Below are 19,886 nucleotides of genomic sequence, written 5' to 3' on the forward strand. Positions count from 1 at the left end.
CTTAATTAAGCTTTTTACCATCTTCTCTGACCTCTTTTTACCCCGGATGGATTTTTTTTTTTTTTTTTTATCTTGCATTGACAGTGCAATTTGTCATGCTGCCATAGAGAAGTGGGAGGTGGTAAGCGCATTACCTTAATGTTTAGCTGATTCCCACCCCTATTTTCAGTCCACAATATTAAGATAGAGTATTTTTCCCGCCGTTCCAACATTGTATATTCATTAATTTGCACGCTACAACTCACAGAGGACAAAAGCCTCATTGCAACATAATAGCTTTGCTTCACTGACAGTAAATTTGACATCCTATGTACACGGACGGGGGCATTCTATTAAAAATATATGTTCATTATTATAAAAGCGTCTTAATCCTATAACTGCTTCTTTGGGGGAAATGACTCACCACAGGCTGATCCAGCAATTCTATTTTAAATTCCTTTTATTTGTAGTTATTTCTTTAAATGTTAAGTTCTTTACGCAGAAAATTTAATCTGTGTGGAAGAATCATTTAAGCGTGAAGTCCGTAGTTAGTCACTCTTGTTTTTCTCTGGCATCGTAGCGTCTGCAACGAAAACCTCTTAGGATTAGACAGGAGTCATGAATCGTGTTTGATGGGATCTTCAATGACATCATGAGGTGGACTAACGATTGGCCCTCCGGCCTTTGAGTGACTTCAGTCCGAGCTCATTATTGTCTCCCCTCACAACAGGTGGCTGGACCTCAGACCTCTCTTTTTTTTTTTTTTTTTTTTTTTGCGTCTGTCTCCACGTGACTTGAGTCAATCTACTTTATTGAAGCCACAGGGACATTATTAGCCACATTTGCTCCAAACACTGACCTTGAAGACTGCAGCTGAATGATTTACAGACAGCGGAGTCCCACCTCCTTCACTCTCCCATCACTTTCGTGAAGCGTGTGACTGCAGTAATTAGTATCTCACTAATTGATTCTTGAATCTGCGTGAAGGGGTATTGACAGCACTGCCATGGACAATAATTTGCCAGTTTTATCTTCCCCTTAGGCTCAGCAAGCTGTCTTAGCACCAGAGCCATGACGAAATGAATGTAACATTCGTATCAAGAAATAATTTTCCCTTAGATGTGAGTTTATCAAAATAATTTCCCGTCATCTCGGCAGGAGTGATAAATGAAACAACGTGCTCAGTTAGACAGCTATCCAAGGCTTATTGATATTCCTCCTCTCATTTACAACCAACTCATAATTTATCCCCTGAAAAATTGCAAACTTTCCATTTGTAGTTTCTTCCGCCGCTCTGCCAAGCTGTTATTTATCATAGCAGAGTGATGGGGGGGAAAAAAAAGTACATGTGACTTCAAACAAGAAAAAGCTGGAGAAATATTTAAAAAGAGATCACAGAGTGATAGGAGAAAAGAAATATAGAGACTATCTGAGAGGTTCTAAAGGAGCTAGTGGGCTTGCCTAGATTCACTGAGAGTATATTGCATTGGGATTTTCGGAAGTCCCTCAGCAAACAGGCAGAACTGGCCGTGAGGCTCCATGGCCGGCTGAAACGTGATATCGTTTTGCTAGCGCCACTATCGCGGACGTACAGAGGACACGAGAGCGGTAATGTGCAAGGGGGGGGAAATGACTCTGAAGCAATTTTGAACGGGTCCACGAAAGGATAACCTTGTGAGGATTCGAAAGAATAAAATATTCTTGGAGAACCTCATTGGCAGCATTGAATTTACCGATAAGAGTTATTGATTGGGAGAAAGAGGGAAGTGGCTTGTGGGGTGTTTTAGGAAAGTGCAAGCTTGTAAATGGCACAAATGTTGCTTTAGCAGCAGTTTGATCACAAATGATGGACTTGAATTTGTCGTTAAAAACGAACAGAGCAGCACTGGAAGGATGTTATTTCTTCGATGACGACAACCAGATCAAAAACAGACACGATCCAATCCAATCTCAATTTCTATTACAGTTCTTCTTTCCATCAAGTGTTCCATTTGTGGTTTAAATGCCAGAAAGAGGTTTCAAAAGCAGTGAGTAAATTATCTTCACTAATAGGATCCAAGTGCAAGCAGCATATCTGCCTGAGATTGATTGGAAGCTCCTTATGTTGTTTATTTATAAATCTTGGTGTGCGTTGCACGATGGGTGAGAGTCAGATTGATTTGATTTATAAAAAAAAGTAAAAAATCAAAACCAGGCCAACGTATTAATTGCAAAACTGATATTATGCCAAATTATAATCTCCAAAGATGCTGACTGTGTGTGTTTTGAACAGAAAATCAGATTAGTGCGGTTTGAATTTGCGGATGATGTGTTTGATGTGTCGTTACTAACACAAGATGAGGGTTTTTTTGTGTGTGTGTTTGTGTGTGTGTATATATTTGCACTGGTAATCTCCTTGAGAGATTGGTTCTGGAATAGTGTGACTTTGTATCATCGCAGTTGACGCAAACATCCAGTAGCTGCTACATCTACCCCAAATGTGACTCGCTCACTCCTCGTGTCCTTCATAAAATTACTCAGCGCTAGTTTTCCGTGCAATGAACTGGATGATGCCGTCACAAGCATTAAAATATAACAGATAAAAGTTCCTTAATACGGTCCAGTATTGAACAGTACCGTATTTTCCAGACTATAAGGCGCACCGGACTATAAGGCGCACTGTCGGCTTTTGAGAAAATTTGAGATTTTTAGGTGCGCCTTATAGTCTGGAAAATACGGTACTTCCTGTGTGAGTTATTGTTGTCCAACTAACAAGTGATAACTCACCATTGTGTTGCTCCAATTGACTGCCTCGAAAGACCGTTTCCTCTGATTCATCTCATTGGACCAACATGAAAAGAGCTTGGCAGAAGAAAGGTGAAGATTGCGAAAGCCGCATATGAGCGAGACGGGCTTAGCTCGGATCCATAAGCGAGTATTCAGCCATGTGTTACCTGAATGTAATCAAAACAATGATGCCCACGCGCGGCGGTTTGTTGCTCTCGTTAATTCCACAACCGCTGAAGCCATTCATCTTTATAAATAGCCACTGCTCACTTTGTTTTCCTTCTTTATACATCTAAGGCTCTTGTTTTGAGTTTCTCCATATTAAACTCTACGGCCAAGCTCCTTTTTTGCTAGCTGTTTTAATGGCAAGCCGCAGGCTTGAAATGGATTGAGCGCCGTTCGTGACAGCGTTAGAGTGAAATAGGCCCATTTGGCCTGGATTGTGAGAAGACATGCAGGACAGACAGAAGAAATGAACCCCGCCCCCCCATTGTGTGGCCGGAGAAGAGCTTATCAGAGTCTTGGAGAGCCAAGGAGATATTCACCCCCAATGACTTTCCATAATGTGCATATCAGTGCCATTCCAGGCGGCATCAGCACAATTTGCAAATGTCAAATTTGGGTTTATTTGGTGGCACTGGCTCTGTTTTATCAACTACCAAGAATTCCACAAATCTGCACCAATGCAAGCCATCAGTAATCGTTCCTGACACTTTACAATGAATGATTCAAAGTGACAAAAAATGTCTTCCCTGACCTTTAACAGTGGAACTGATGTGGAAATAGACCTTATTATTCGAGTCACCATTGACCACAGAGGAGAGCCAAATCAATACCAAAGTGCTACATTGAATCTTATGGTGGTTGTTGATTAAGTGAAGAGGCACAATAGCCGCATCTGTGTTCAGACGAATAAGGAAGGAAAATATTAATATTATCATTAATATTGTTATTATTATTATATGTATTATTATTATTATATTTATTTGTTTTATTATCATTATTATTATTATTATTTATTATTATTATTATTATAGTCCAGTAGTACCAGACATATCTGGTCACTCACTGGCTGAGTAGATTCATGATTGCAACTTTTAATGACACACAGCTATAAAAGAAATGATGTCACCTTACCTGCTGTGTATTGTCCTCACGGGATGAATAAATGATCTATCGGTCGAGCTATTAGCTGTAGGCGCTATAGTATTGTTTAATAGCCCATAGTGTAGGCTTTGCAGCAAAAGGTCCTTTTTGTCTTGATGTCGTCTTTTTGCTCTTGAATAAAATGCGTGGCCTTAATGTCACATTATGCTAAGTAAAGACAATTGGGATTTCTTGTCCGGTATTGTTGCAGATTATTCAGTGTGGTGTGGTTTACAGTTTGTATCCCGTATTTTCCGCACTATAAGGCGCACCTAAAAAACCTCCAATTTTCTCAAAAGCCGGCAATGCACCTTATAATCAGGTGCGCCTTATATATGGATCAATATTGAGCCACTACACCAGGCGTGTCCAAAGTCCGGCCTGTGGGCCAAATGTACTATATATCTTATACATGGACAAAATTTTAAAATTGGCTATTCGTTGAAGGTGCGCCTTATAATCCAGTGCGCCTTATAGTGCGGAAAATACGGTATATACTATAACCTATACAACATCCTTAGGAATACACAAAACGTGTGAGATCGCACAAGCGCCTTCACTTGTTAACAAGGTCAGAAAATACGATATTGTCTGAGAGCTAGTAAAGTCTTCCTTGGGGAAACACAAATAGTCTAACATTGAAGTTAAAAAAAATAAAAAATATCCAGACAGTGCAGTCAAACTTTAATTTGAAAGTGGCCTTTTAACCACTTAGCTTTTTTTCCGGTCGAGTGGCGACATGTTGAACCACATGCACCCGAGCACGCCAGGCTCACATATACCAGCGTTAATGAATACGATCCAGATCAGTGGCATTAGAAGCAACTGCGGGTCCTCTGGTTAGAACCTCATGAGCAAGAAGATAAAGGGCCCGTCACGTGTTCCTTTCATCCTCCTGTGGCTCTCAAATAGAGTAGAGACATTCAATTTAAAGTTGAAGGTCTGATTCAGACAGCGGCGTGATTTCCATTAGCTTTGTAAAGCATGTGAAGTATTTAGAGAGCTCACAAATATTTAATCACGCCTACATCGTGCATGTAAAAATAAGACTATTGAGACGAGCGAGATGAGAGAAGCAAAAATGTAGAAAGTGCATATTGTGTGTGGATTATCTGAATATTTTAGAGCCATCTGCTTGATTTCTCACATTAATGCTTTTCAACCACCCTCTGGATTTTAAATGGGTTTCTGGTTTTAATTATCTGTAATTTGATTGGGTTATGGAGCTCTGCTAAATCGGCCCATCAGGAAGCACTGGAGCCTGAAACAGCCTGACCAGTTCACGTTTTGCAAATGGATGTGGAAACTCACAGCTAAGCAGCATTTTCAGTCAACACATGGATTATCCAGAAATGCGGCCTTTTTTTGTGTGTGTGTGAAATGTGCAACAACAACAAAATTGCCAAGGAGTTTTCATTCAAATTGAAACCATTAACTAATCACAAATTTTAACCTCTCATAGTATTAAGTACAGCTGCACAATCTACCGTAATTTCTCGACCATAAACCGCACCCAAATATAAGATGCACCAGCTAAAATTCGGGTAAAATCCCGTTTTGTTCATATATAAACCACATTGGACTATAAGCCGCAGGTGTTTTAATGTTTAGTTTCCATATAAGAGAATATGCATAAATCATACAATATCATAAAAAAATCCATAGATAACCCGCACTGGAATATAAAAGCTTGTGCAAAAAACTATCGTCTTATAGTCCAGAAAATACGGTAATTGGAGTACAGCCAAGACGACCACACAGATAACAATTTCTTCCATGCTGTGATGTGATTAAAAATCAACAACCCCCCTCCCCCCTTTGTCTTTGTGCTGTCAATACTGCAATGGATAATGTGCGAGAAAGTGGCGGCTTGGAGTCTAGCCTGTTGGGAATAGCGTGAAAAAGGTCAGGGACGGCGAGATAGCTCCTAGCAAAAGGACATAATTGGCAAGGTGGAGTGCTATTGGCCTTTAGGAAAGAACAGGAATTTGTGTCCCTGGAGAGGAAAGTGTGACTTTTGACAAGTAATACTTGGTGCTTCATAAGTCACTCTTCTTTACTCTTTTCTGAGATTCCCAATGCGTTTTTACAACCCATTTTGTCACCGCTACCCTACAATCTATCTTTTTCATTTCCAGATCAAGTTGGGCAGTTCCTCTCTCGGCTATATTTCACGTCAAAACTTCATTGGCAGTTGACTCACCTATTTTTCCTCTTTTTCAACCACTTCTTGAATGAGCTGGCCACAGAAAATAAAAGCTGAATGCTTTCGCTACATTTTGGTTACCGTATTTTCCGGACTATAAGGCGCACCTTCAATGAATGGCCCATTTTAAAACTTTGTCCTTATATAAGGCGCACCGGACTATAAGGCGCACCATTAATGCATCATGTCAGATTTTTAATCCAAATCAAATCATTCTCCATTTTATCTTTTTTATTTCAACTTCAGACGCAACAAATTACTTTATAATCACAAAATAATGATCCATAGTCTTTTTGATTCATGATTCATAGTCTTCAGCGGGCCACTTATGATTGATTTTATGACACAATGTTTCGGGCCAGTTTAAATTTAGGAATTTTGTCCATATATAAGGCGCACCGGAGTATAAGGCGCACTGTCGGCCTTTAATTTTTTTTTTAGGTTTTTAGGTGCGCCTTATAGTCCGGAAATTACGGTATTATAATAAGCAGCAAAATCTGAATCTCCAGTATATGTGTTTTATTTATTTCAAAATTGTCTTCTCAAGAACTAAAGGTTAGGTTGTACTTAATGCAAAGTGGGAAATTTGCTCAGTGGAAATATTTGGAGAGGGAAGTTGCCTCAATCACACCATCAACAAGCATCGATCTGTTATTCCTGCAAGGAGAAGCAAGCAAGCAAATAGTTTAACTTTCAGGACCTTGAGGTTGCTGTGTCAAGTTCACACCACTTAATTTACTTTGAGCACTTGATGCAGCTTTGGCTCCTGTGAGGAGATTTTTTTATTGATACTAGCAAGGCTTTCAGTTTGGGTAAATATTTTTGGGTCAAGTTTTGGATCCATGCTGCTTTGTTTGTTAGAAGTCAAGCTAGTAAACACTCAGACTACAGAAAGGGGAGGAGCCTTTTTTGGTTTCCCAACCCTTTCGCTGTCTGCCGCTGTTCTTGTGGGATTCACTTTTTTCTTCAGCCTAATGTTTTATTGATTTATTGGTAGTGTGAGAATGATCCATTTATCCCAGTCTCAGGAGAAATATGAGTGTTGTTGTGATGTGTTCTGGCTGAATAATCGTGATTTTTTTTTTTTTTAATGGAAGTCAAGGAGTGTCAAAATGACGATTGTGTGAGGTGTGCAGAGGAAGCAACACTTGTAGCCACAACTCGGTCACAGAGCCACCCAATGTGTAAACTTCAACCTGCCATTTTTAATTGGATCAGAATGTATGTTTGGGATAATTGGAGGCTTAGTGCAATCAACAATAATAATTAGTAACCTTACTCTGTGGCACTGAGGTTCAAAATCTAATTGCATTTTAAAGAGCCTTAAGTGGATGTTTGCGCTTTAATTATAAGACCTGCACTTTTGAAGGAGATATATTTGAATGCATAAAAATACTTTTTATCTTATAAGAAATTATGCTGCCCAAAAAAAAGCATAATGCTTTGCCAGCAAAAATAAACCGGTTGGTTAATACAAAAGGAGCAAAACCTCACTGATGTGAATAAATATTTAAAAGTAATTTATAGTAAAACATTCCTAATCTGTGCATTATATAGAAAAATGTATTACTTCCCTTTTCTTGCGTGATTAAAAAATCTACAGAAACACTTGACAACAAAATAAAAGTTTCGCTTGATCAAAGCAATCTCATTTTTCGACAGAATCAAATGTTTCATCCGAAGACATGTTGGATGATTTCTCATTATCATTTCTTACAACGGCTTGTCAGGTTGGCTAGTTCTTGAGCTGTACGCCGTATATTCTGTTTTTGTAAGATGGAGTATGCCCTCCAGTCATTTCTGTCACTTCCCTGACACTCTTCATGGAATAAAATCATTTTTACGTCTTGCTTTTCATGGAAATCATACGATATGTTCTCATCTCATGAAGGGAGTGTTGTGCATTGCAAAGCCAGACAACTAATTCCAGTCCTATTTATCGTAGATAATATGTGCTCTTATTGATTGTCTGCATGAGCAGGGAAAAACAAATCTTCATCAGTATTCATAATCCAACACTGCAGTAAAACGGTACCCTGTGGTGCGATTGTGGTATTTGGCGCTGCCCATGCATTGAAGTCTTCTTTTTGATACAACAAAAACTCCTGTCTAGACCATCAATGGTTCCAGAACTTGAGCTTGCCTTTCTATTAGCTTGATAGCTACCTAGCTAGCTCATGTGCCTGTAATTATCTCCACAATAGTAATTACTGTAATTTTCCGACTATAAGCCGCACTGGACTATAAGCCTCACCAGCTATAATTTGTGATTCAGGGTTCAAAATTTGAGCATTTTTTTTTACGGTATTTAATTTTATGAATTGAACAGTTAGATTCAATCGCATGGTGTCTGAGGAAAACATTTTCTGGATATTTGTTGGAAGAATACTCCATGTGCATGATGAAACCATGGCGACTGTTTGTACGTTCGTTACATTTTACTCATTTTCAAGTATTGTGTGAGCACAAATGTACGCTAAGTGCAGCTGAGGGATTGAAGTAAGCTTCTGCCTAGAGTCCTTGTCCTCACCGCCCATAGCCCTGCAACACCCCCCCACCACCACAACCACCACCTACCCTTCCAATCCATTTCACTCGCACAGAGAGGAAGATTTCTTTTCCCTTTCATGAGCTGTTGAAAGCTGCCATCACTTGCTTTACATTTCTCGTCAGTGCAGCTAAGTACATCTTCAAAGGGAGCAACCGGAGCTGGCTGGTACGGCTGGAATGGAGATAGATATTCTGGAAGAAATTGAGTTAAGAAAAAAGGCCAATAGGGAAAGGTGAAGAGAAATAAGCCGTAAAGGTACTTGGTAGATTCTAGGCTTACTTGTTTTATTAATTTGTTGTATTTATTTATTAGCCCCACAGTATTATTTAAATTGTAACCATCTTTATAATTCTTCCACTGACCACAAGTTTTTATTCAACAAAAATCTGCTTCTTCACTATCATGAAATTGTACTTATTAGAGGCTGCTAAAGTATTCCCTCAGGATATGATTTGTTAAATCCAGCTAGTTTATTCACTTAAAAGTTTCCTTGTCTTTTAAAACACTATCTAGAATGTAACTGGGTAAGCGCTTGGTTCAACCTCCCGTGAGTATCAGTAAATCTCTCTCACACGTTTTTGCTTTTGCCCTTAATTAAGCTAAGATATCGAGTGGCCAGCTTGTTCCATGCCAGTACCCTCTAAATTCCACCGAGCCTTCCCAACTTCAGCTAAGTTGGTCTTTTAAATCAATAGATGCATGAAACCAGCCCAAAATTTAAAAAGTTGCAATCAAACAAGGTGGGCACAAAAAAATTGTGCTTTACTACTTCCTCATTAGTTTCTCAAGTCTCTGTATGTTTTAGTCTGGACATAAATAGCCAGCTGCAGCTGCTACTGTAAAAGCTTGTTCGGAAAGTCTCCTGCTGACTCCATAAGGAAATTACAGGTGATTTTTTTCATTGTATCCATAAAAAGAAACTGAAAGGACGCTGCAGACTGCATATTAAATGTGATTCATGTTCGAGCAGTTGAGTCCAGTTCATTTCAAGGTGTTATGTGAAATAAAATATAAATAAAAATAAGAATGAATCAAATTAAAACAACTTACCGTATTTTCCACACTATAAGGCGCACAGGATTATATGGCGCACCTTCAATGAATGGCCCAAACTTTGTCCATATATAAGATATATATACATTTGGCCCGCGGGCCGGACTTTGGACACGCCTGCTGTAGTGGCTCAATATTGATCCATATATAAGGCGCACCTGATTATAAGGCGCACTTTTGAGAAAATTTGAGGTTTTTAGGTGCGCCTTACAGTGCGGAAAATACGATAAGTTGGTGAGAGCCTCAAAGGTACTGTGTGAACACAAATTAACTACCCCGTCCAGAAAATGCTTGAGAGGGCTGCTTGGTAGAAATATGACAGTCAGTCTGACAAAGAGTCAATCTTTTGCGGCTCATTACATTCTGCGCACAGCCAATCTGAGGCAAATGTCAAAATCCATTTGCCACTGCGGTTTGTTGACATGTACTGAAAAATGACTCTGCAATACTATCTGTCTCAATAGGAGAGAAAAAATATTTCTATATTGTCACCTCCCAGTACTGCAAAGTCTAGTTGGACTGGATTGATTTAAAAAAACTTTCCAAATTAGGAATTATATCATGCTTGGTTTTGGTAGATCTTGGGATAGAATCTTTTACTAGGCTTTTCGGTCATTGCAAAGACAAACAAAGACTGAAAAGAGAATTCCGCCATCCTCAAGGGAAGATTCAATTATAAAATACGCTTCCAGTCTGAGCCATCTTTGAATGCTTTATTCTTTTGGGGGATCTGCTTGGCTTAATCCTCTGCAGGGTTTTGGGTGATCTGTCCCTCAAGTGATATGCCTCACACACTCTCGCTCACATTCTCATGCATTATGAAAGATAGAAATTTAGGGGAGAAACCTTTGTTAGAAATTTTGGAAAATAAAAATCAACAAAATGTATATTCTGGAGATGGAAAGAATTGTCAATCAGGTTTAAGGGATTGCCAAGCTCTACAAATGGTGTCATTTAGCCATCTCAAGATGACATTGGCCTGCTGCTTTTGTTTGTCTATGCTCTTCTTTCACTTGAGCGCTTTCACTTTTTTTTTATCCCCGTTATCGCTAGCCAAAAATTCGACCGCCGCAGTAGCAGACGGGGTTGCTATTGTATCCTCGAACGCTGCATGGATCACAGCATCAACCCTTCTTTCCATCCCGACCTTAAATCCTCTTTGTCATTCCTTCTACTTTTCAAACTGACTTCATTAGACTGTTAAAACTCACGAATTACCAGGATGAGTTAAGTTGTCCATGTACTTTTGCAACGTGACCTAAACCTCCATTGGCAGATGTTTTTTTTCATAATAACCTGAGTCTGACATCCTGTGGTACATCCTAGGAAGTATATCTCAAGGGTAAATTTGCGAGAGGAAACAAAAAACAATGAAAGTGACTCTTTCTTCACTCCTGGCTGTTCAATTTTTCACACTTATTTGTTTTTCCTTTGTTTCAATCTATTCCATGTGTCTCTGCTATATTGAAAAAAATAGCCAGTGTAAATCATTCAAGGCTTTCCTGTTTCCTGCTTTCCAAAGACACTAGTAATAGCACCGAGCCCTTCATCCATCAAATACTTTTATTTTTTATTTTTTTTACCACATGCCAGTAATGAGTGATGGAACATTTGCCCGCAACGAGTAGTGACATCAGAAAGTCACACATACACGAGTCTATACAGTATGTAGTTTGTGAATGTGTATACTGCACACACACATAAACACACATAGCGAAAGCCACTCAACCGTCCCTATCCCTGAGGGGAGAGGCAACAGTTGGAAATATGAATTATGAAATAGGAGGTTGTAAAATGGAGATGATTCCTAGTGATTACACCCCTCACTATCTTGCATTTTTTTCCTCCTCTGTTAACTGTTCTTTATTGTTTATTGCGCCGAGGACAACAAGCCTGATAATCGCCGGCGACTGGAGCGTGACAGGAGGATCACACTTGCTTTTTAGACATCTTTGCAGAGCTTACAGAATTTGACCACATCCGATCTTAATTGTGTTCATTTTTTTATCCCCTGGGGTGTGAACATGCTGGAAGCCGAAGCGAGTATGAGCAGGAAAAACACGCGTGTTTGCGTTAGAGGTAATGATTGTATATGGCCTCAATCAGGCAATTTACCCTGCTGCGTTTTTAAGGTGCACTGGATTATAAGGCGCACCTTCAATGAATGGCCCATTTTAAAACTTTGTCCATATATAAGATATATACATTTGGCCAGACTTTGGACATGCCTGCTGTAGTGGCTCAATATTGGTCCATATATAAGGCGCACCTGATTATAAGGCGCACTGTCAGCTTTTGAGAAAATTTTTTAGGTGTGCCTTATAGTGCGGAAAATACGGTACTATAATAGACAGTCCACACAGCCTTTCTCCATGCAGAGTTTGTCGATGGCTATCAACACTACCAGCTGCTTCCAAACAGCAGAAGGCTTTATGACAGTTTGACTGTGAGGGCTGGACTCGAGTAATTAGCCGCTTTTCGCAAATGTAGCATCTGCTCGCCTCTTTTGGCTGCTAACCGATAGCATTGAGGAAAATTTGCTTACACGCATGGTCATTATTGTCGCCAATGAGGAATCGTTGAACTTCATAGAATTTCAAATTTCCATTGGTTCAGCCAGGCAAGGTTTTATATTTTGTTCATAAAAAGGAAGTGTCCATAAAAATGAAGTGTCCATCATTCATCTCTGTGTCTGCTACTTTTATTCTTTTCTCACTCTCCTATGTAAGTTGAATTGTGTCACAGAAGGTCTTAAAAGACAGGACATGGTTCTGTTCTGCAGACAGGTGTCCTGACCTTAAGTCTGGTCTCCCATGCCTCATGGGTCCACTTGGAAAATAGAGGCCATGACTTTGACGGAAGCTTTCCTCCTACAGTAAGTGTCTCTAAATGGAGGCAAAGCACAGATGCAATGAATCACGGCCCTACACAGACAGCCGGTCGACCGATACCAATTATTTTGGGTGATAGCAAAAAAAAAAAAAAGCTTGTTGTGTAGCATCATTTTTTTTCAAGTTGCTGAATGTAGAAAAAAATATTTGAGGTGGATTTCTTTTTTCCATAAATATAAATGCAACACATCAGTGGTGTCAAACTTGTTTTTGTCTCGGGCCACTTTGTTTCCCTCACACAAAAATATGATAGCTTTGAAATTAGATGTCAAGGATAACAATTTATTCAATCATTGTTGAAGTTAATGTAAAATGTTTTATTTATTACACCTAACAAATATTTCAGGACAGAATTTAGCAAGAATCATTAAAGTTGACATAGTTTGCTTTCACGGGCCACATAGAATGATCTAGCGGGCCAGATCTGGTCCACGGGCCTTAACTTTGAAACCCGTGCTTTACATATGAGCAAAGTGTAATGTAGTCAATGAATGCCTGAAAATGATGCAGTTCAGTGGAAAATAGCTGCTGAGGCGTGGGCCCAGCAGGAGGCAAACGTGCTAGATGTTGTAGCTCTCGGGTTCACCGTCTTCTTATCTGCGGACGTAATCAGCCACACTGATTGTATGTGAGAGGGCATCATGTGGGTGTGCACACTTTTCATGCTTGAGCGTCACAATGTGCATTTGTGCCGCCATACGCCTGTCTGCATCACTAGTTTGTGTGCGGGCTTCCTGTGTGTGTGTGTGTGTTTCAGACTTTCATACATTGTCCTCCAGAAATACTGAGTAAATCTCCTCAAAGTGATAATTGGCTCCCCGGGGTGCTTGTATCTTTGACGCTCGTCATCATCGTCTTCCCCTCCAGAAAAAAAAAAAAAGTGCGCTAGATGTGATTGGGAAGTTTGCGAGAGAATCGCATCCCAACTCTTTTTGGCAAGAAGAAATCTGAGGTGACAAGAAAAGTGAGGGCCACATCCGTTCCAATGTGGCTGCAGGCTGTGAGCTGTTGTCCTTCTAGCACAGGGGTGTCAAACTTTTTTTCGCGGAACAAGTGTTCTAGCAGCATTAGTGTTTTCGGCAAGATGCTTCGCCATTCAGGAAATGCGCTATTTATACAGAAATCGGGATTTAATCGATATTGGATTGATACCAAAATAGTTTTGTTGTAACATGAGCTTTCCATTTGCATTTCTCCTGAGGTTTGCGAAATTCAGACCTGTTTGTGTGTCTGTTGACAATCATCTGGTGGGTAGGGCCTCAACTCTGTCTTACTTGCCCTCCTCCATATGTTTGTGGAGTCTCCGGGGTGTTAGGGACTACGGAGCACACACTGCTGGCTGCTTCGTGGGGGGGGGGGGGGAGTGAAACAGCTGGGAAGCCATCACAAGGCCAAAGCAGATGTTTAGGTTACTTGGAAAGGAGTGAAACTCTGAAAATGATGTGCAATAAAAGCATTGATGCAAAGATCCCATCGGTCAGCTCAAGAGTTTTTAAAAATATATTTTTTTTTGTTTGCATACAGGACTGTCTCAGAAAATTAGAATATTGTGATAGTTTTTTATTTTCTGTAATGCAATTAAAAAAAAATGTCATACATTTTGGATTTATTACAAATCAACTGAAATATTTTATTAATTTATTTTGGGTTTTTTAATTGCATTACATAAAATAAAGAACTTTATCACAATATTCTAACAGTCCTGTAAGCAACCATTTTGACGCTTTAAAAAATAATATTCCAGCTTGAGCTGATCATATTCCTCATGTTTCCACAGCTGGCACCACCTACATCTTCGGAAAAGGAGGAGGTCTGATCACATACACGTGGCCTAATAACGAAAGGCCCAGCACGCGGACAGACCGGCTGGCTGTAGGTTTTAGCACCACCATCAAAGATGGCATCCTCGTTCGCATCGACAGTGCCCCGCGGCTGGGTGACTACATCATGCTCCACATTGTAAGTACCACAGATTTCAGCCATAAAATTGCTTTCTAGGTCATATTATTTGAAATAAATTGTCTGCCTGAAAAATAATAATTCACAAGTCCCTCAAGCATAATCAAATTTAATCTTAACACGATGAGATATCTGATTAGATTTTTATGATTTTAAAACATGACTTAAAACGTTACCCCGAAAGTTGATCAATAATTTATGCCAACAGTTTGACCTATGATATATTTCCATGAATTCTTATGGGATGTTCTCCAACGTGCTTTCCCACGTTATACTTAATTCCAAAAAGAAAATGTTGATTTAAAGGTTATCTCATCTAATCTATTGCAGCCCATCACAACTAAATGAGCTCATATAGGTAATCCATAAAAAGACTACTAAAATAATCAGCCCCCATTTAAAAGTCTCTTCTTCTACTATTTCGTATTCTTATACCATTCACAGATTGACTCCCATTTTGAATAATGAATGTGACTCTCCATAGAAATTTATTTCGGGAGGGGAGGGGCAGAAATTGAGAGCAGGAATTTCTCAGGCAGTTGAGTGTTTTAATAATCTCACGTAATGACCTTGTGTTGTGTTTGACATGTTAATTAGGTGTAACCTATTTACATAATAAATCACAGTAGATGAAGAGACTGGAAATGTAAACCTAGTGCCGCACTTATCAGTTGTTGTTGGGGGCCCTAAAGTGGGACTGAATTAAGGGAAGGGGGAGGATGGCGGTTCTGCAGTTTCCACAGCAGATTGAAAGTAATTTTCTACTTAAAGAACTCCCCACATCTCCTGAGTGTTGGCCATGTGGTGCCGGAAAGCAACCATCTGCTTTTCAAAGATGACAGATAAGTGTGTGTGCGTGTGTGTGTGAGAGAGAGAGAAAAGGGATGGAGGGAGTTGTGGGTAGTGGCATCCAGGTAAAAAAAAAAGATGTGCAACCGGCATGGCAAGAATTTAAATTGATATGTCGTTAACCCCCAAGCTCCTAAATATGGGAAAGTGATTACCGTATTTTCCGCACTATAAGGCGCACCGAATTATAAGGCGCACCTTCAATGAATGGCCCATTTTAAAACTTTGTCCATATATAAGGCGCACCGGATTATAAAGCGCGTAGAATAAATAACGTTGCTCAAACCTTAATGCAATCACAATATAGTAACACTCGAAATCGTGAAAACAATATATCAATAACTCAACGTTGCTCAAACGTTCATATCACACAACACACAAAATAAACACGGAAAGCTTACTTTAATAAATTAGTCCTTATCCACGAATCCATATTGGTCCATATATAAGGCGCACTTGAGAAAATTAGAATTTTTTAGGTGCGCCTTACAGTGCGGAAAATACGGTATATAAATAATATAGTACTTCAAATTTGTTTTTCGAAATTAAAATCAATTACACGTGGAATTTATGCTAACAATAGACTTCTTATGGCCAAGTCTGCCAACCTGCCAATTTCTCATGTGCACTAAAAGCTGGCGCTGACAAGACGTGAGAGAAAATGTCACTCCATGATGGCATCTAATGGAAGACGTCAAGCCAGGCCGTGGCTATCAATGTTGTCTTATAATGACATGGAAGGAAAAGGTTAGAGGCGTGTCCTTTTTTAAATTAAGGTGGTTCTAAAGGTCTCATAAGGCCTGGAGCCTCTACCGTCAGCTTTGCAATTATCAAGTCAATTATCAAATAAGCCGCCTGCTTAAAAATTTAATATCACACTATACATTATGGAAAAAAAAACGAATTCATAAAATATTTCGCTTATTATACACTATGAATCTCTTCGTCTGTCGTTCGTCAGCGGAGAGTTAAAACAATACATATAATTTCAAGAAATAAACTTAAATGCTAATCCTACCTACGTTCTTGATCCGCTCTTATGCTTTCTTAATTATCTCCTCCACCTTCTTCAATTTATCTTACAGCTTTTGCTAGTGCAAATTAAACGGTTGATTGTAGTCTTTATGTCTGATTGCTTAAAACCAGCAGCCATTTTGAGATAAAAGAAGTCATTTAGTGAGTCATTTGCAACGATTAGTATAACATTTCCATTACTGCTGTGAATTATGTTTACTATTAAAACAAAGCCTGAGATTTCTTGTATTGCCAATCACAGCTGCATTAACTTTAGCAACATTATTAGCATTTAGCTTAGCGGTCAGTTGTATTTATGGAATTTTGAGGTAAAAGAAGTCATTTAGTGAGTCATTTGCAACGATTAGTGTAACATTTCCATTACTGCTGTGAAATATGTTTATTAACTGAGATTTCTTGTATTGCCAATCACAGCTGCATTAACTTTAGCAACATTATTAGCATTTAGCTAAGCGGTCAGTTGTATTTATGGAATTTTACCACACACAAACAGAAGCTAGCAAAAATAATATCCAGTCTTATTACTGTACTCAGCCGTTCTCATTAAAAAATAATTGACAGTAATAATAATTCTAATGGAAGAACAAATAAGCTACACTTTTCTTGTTTCGTGCTCCTGTTATTAACAGCCTGACACTAATTGCCCACATGAAATAAACAGCAGTATTCGATTAATCAGCGGCAAGTCTTTGGGAGCTGCCGTAAGCTTCAGTGCCTTTTAATGCGCTACACAGCAGAAACAGACAAGGCTCGTCTGTTCCAAATAGCAGCGTTCCCAACTTGGTTCGAATGACAGCAGCATATTTTTTTGCTGTAAGCTCATTATTGATTTATGCCGTCACTTGAACTCTCTTTTCCACGCGCTACAATATTCTGATCTGATCAAACTCCGACATGACAGTCCCTGACACAGGATGTTTAGGAGGCTTCGGTTATTATCGATATTTTCTTTTTTTCTTAGGAGAAAAAGGCTGGCATTATGTTTCAATAATGTGATTTTTTAAATTATTTTTCACCAAAGGATGGATGAATTTTCAGAATTAGCTTTTTAGCTAAAGGAGTATGAAAGACACTTCCTTGTGACTTGCATTATAATTAATCTAAAAAAAAAAAAGTGAACTGTTGCATTCTATCCCAGCTTCCCCTTTTCTCTAGATAAGTATTGTGAAATAGCAAATTATTATTTTAGGTTCTGAAAAACTGGATAGCTTGAATTGTTCTGTATTTTTACCTGATTCAATGTGTAACTCAATTGTGTAACACTATTTCACATTGTAATCATATTAGTACCGTATTTTCCAGACTATAAAGCGCACCAGACTGGTGGCTTTCAATGAATGGCCCATTTTAAAACTTTGTCCATATATAGGGCGCACTGGACTATAAGGCACACTGTCGGCTTTTGAGAAAATTTGAGGTTTTTAGGTGCGCCTTATAGTCCGGAAAATACGGTGGTGACAATGTGTTTTTATATTTTACTTCCTGGTCCTGTTTTAAAATTTGCTTTTATTTGTACTATCCCATTTAATTGATGGTTATGTAAAACAGTCTAAAAATCTTGCATGCAAAATAGTGAACGTTTATGAGGTGACAGAATCATAACGGATAGAGGTCATTAATAATTACAACACACCAGGTGCTTTCACTTTTGACTTGAATACAGAGATGTACCAACCCACTCAAATGTGAACACAGAAAACCTTTTTTGGAACTTGTATTTGCTCAAAACCAGGCCTGGATACACACAAGGTTGTGTCGCTAGCACGAGAGCTCTTTATTTCTACCCGTTAGCGTCTCGCGCAAACCTTTGCTAGCCTCCAACAAATTCTTCCGCCACAGTACACTGGCACCGACAGTCCTAACATGATCCAAAGACTTGTTCAGGGACATCATCCCTGTCAATCAATGTCAAATACATCCGTTGTGGGGAGGGGTAATAGTTTGCAGAAATGCACGTAATGGGAAAATTCTGATTTTATGACAACCGCAACGAGTAATAACTGCTCAAGTAGGACAAACCTTAATGCAATGCAGCCATGCGGTCTCGTGGCCTTAGCCTTTGCCTCGCTCATGTATATTTCATAGATTCAAATGAAAAAAATTCAGTGAGGGGGGAAAAAAAAAGAATCGCATCCGTTGCTTCTTTGACAGTCACCCCTCTGAGGGATGCTCTCGTTGGTATACTTAGACATGAATCCAATACCGTTAGAACTGTAACAAAACTTTAAAGTATCATGACATGCCGAGTTTGGACCAAAGTGGTGCCTTGAGATATGAGTGACTCGACTCATGGTTTTTTTTCAAGATAGGAGCCATCAATGAATTTATTGGGGCAGACAAGAGCCTTTTGATGGCAAAAACCTCCACTCAGCATGTTGATAAATCCTAAAATTGTTCACAATTGTTCATAATTAAGTGCTATTTTTTGCTATTCATTAAAATACAAAATTTTATAGGCTGGTACGGTTTTAGTTACGAGTCTTGAGTTATAAGCGTGGTTATGGAACGAATTCAACTCGTATCTCAAAGCACCACTGGATCTATTCTTACTAGAACATCTTAAAAGTAAAACATTGCCTAGGAGATGAACTTGAAAATGCATCGAGTAAGAGAAGAAACGAGTCTGGGAGTAAGTAGAACTCAAGTGTTTAGAATTCAAAGCAAGATCAGACACAAATGTAGCTCAGCACGCCCAAACACAGACTGTGAATTCCAAATGACGTGTTGCCTTTCTGTCAGTCTCTAACCATCACCCGCTTTCTCCTTCTAATCTCCAACCCTTTCTTCCTCCTCGCTTTCTTCTTGGTGCCACAGTGCCACGACATGATTGTTTTCACAAAGAGCCCATTGTGGTGTTCTCAGCAGGCCAGCCAATTGGTTTAAATTCAGCTTGAGTGTGAGAGTAGATTCATAGAAAAGCTCCTATAGACCATGACGATACATGCTAAGGTATCGGGTTAAAAGTTTTTGAAAATAACCTAAAAAGGATTTTTTTTTTCTCAATATTCAGATTGCGATTCAATATGCAATTACCGTATTTTCCGCACTATAAGGCGCACCGGATTATAAGGCGCATAGAATAAATAACTCAACCTCAAATGCTATCACAATATAGTAACACTCGAAATAGTGAAAACAATAACAATATATCAATAACTCAACGTTGCTCAAATGTTAATATTACACAACACACAAAATAAACACGTAAAACTTACTTTAATAAATTCGTCCTCATCCATGAATCCATATTGGTCCATATATAAGGCGCACCGGATTATAAGGCGCACTGTCGGCTTTTGAGAAAATTTGAGGTTTTTAGGTCCGCCTTATAATGCGGAAAATACGGTAAACACATGTTTACTGACAATGACATCACAAGTGACAAAGTGGCTACAAATCGGAGGACTTTGCTGCTTTTTCCACAAATACAACATTAACCAGAACGTCATGT

At 39.1% G+C, this 19,886-nt stretch overlaps 1 protein-coding gene across 3 annotated transcripts in view; it reads left to right on the forward strand.

The window, feature by feature from the left end:
* The window catches only part of LOC125990242 (neurexin-3b), a 152,917-nt gene that overhangs the window by 92,317 nt on the left and 40,714 nt on the right, over positions 1 to 19,886 (forward strand). For all 3 annotated transcript variants that reach the window (XM_049757152.1, XM_049757154.2, XM_049757153.2), the window contains one exon: positions 14,370 to 14,551. In XM_049757152.1, coding sequence (XP_049613109.1) covers positions 14,370 to 14,551 — 182 coding nt within the window. The remainder of the gene's footprint in view (positions 1 to 14,369; positions 14,552 to 19,886) is intronic.

The sequence above is a fragment of the Syngnathus scovelli genome, chromosome 20 (genome assembly GCF_024217435.2).
Source record: "Syngnathus scovelli strain Florida chromosome 20, RoL_Ssco_1.2, whole genome shotgun sequence".
Classification (NCBI taxonomy): Eukaryota; Metazoa; Chordata; class Actinopteri; order Syngnathiformes; family Syngnathidae; genus Syngnathus; species Syngnathus scovelli.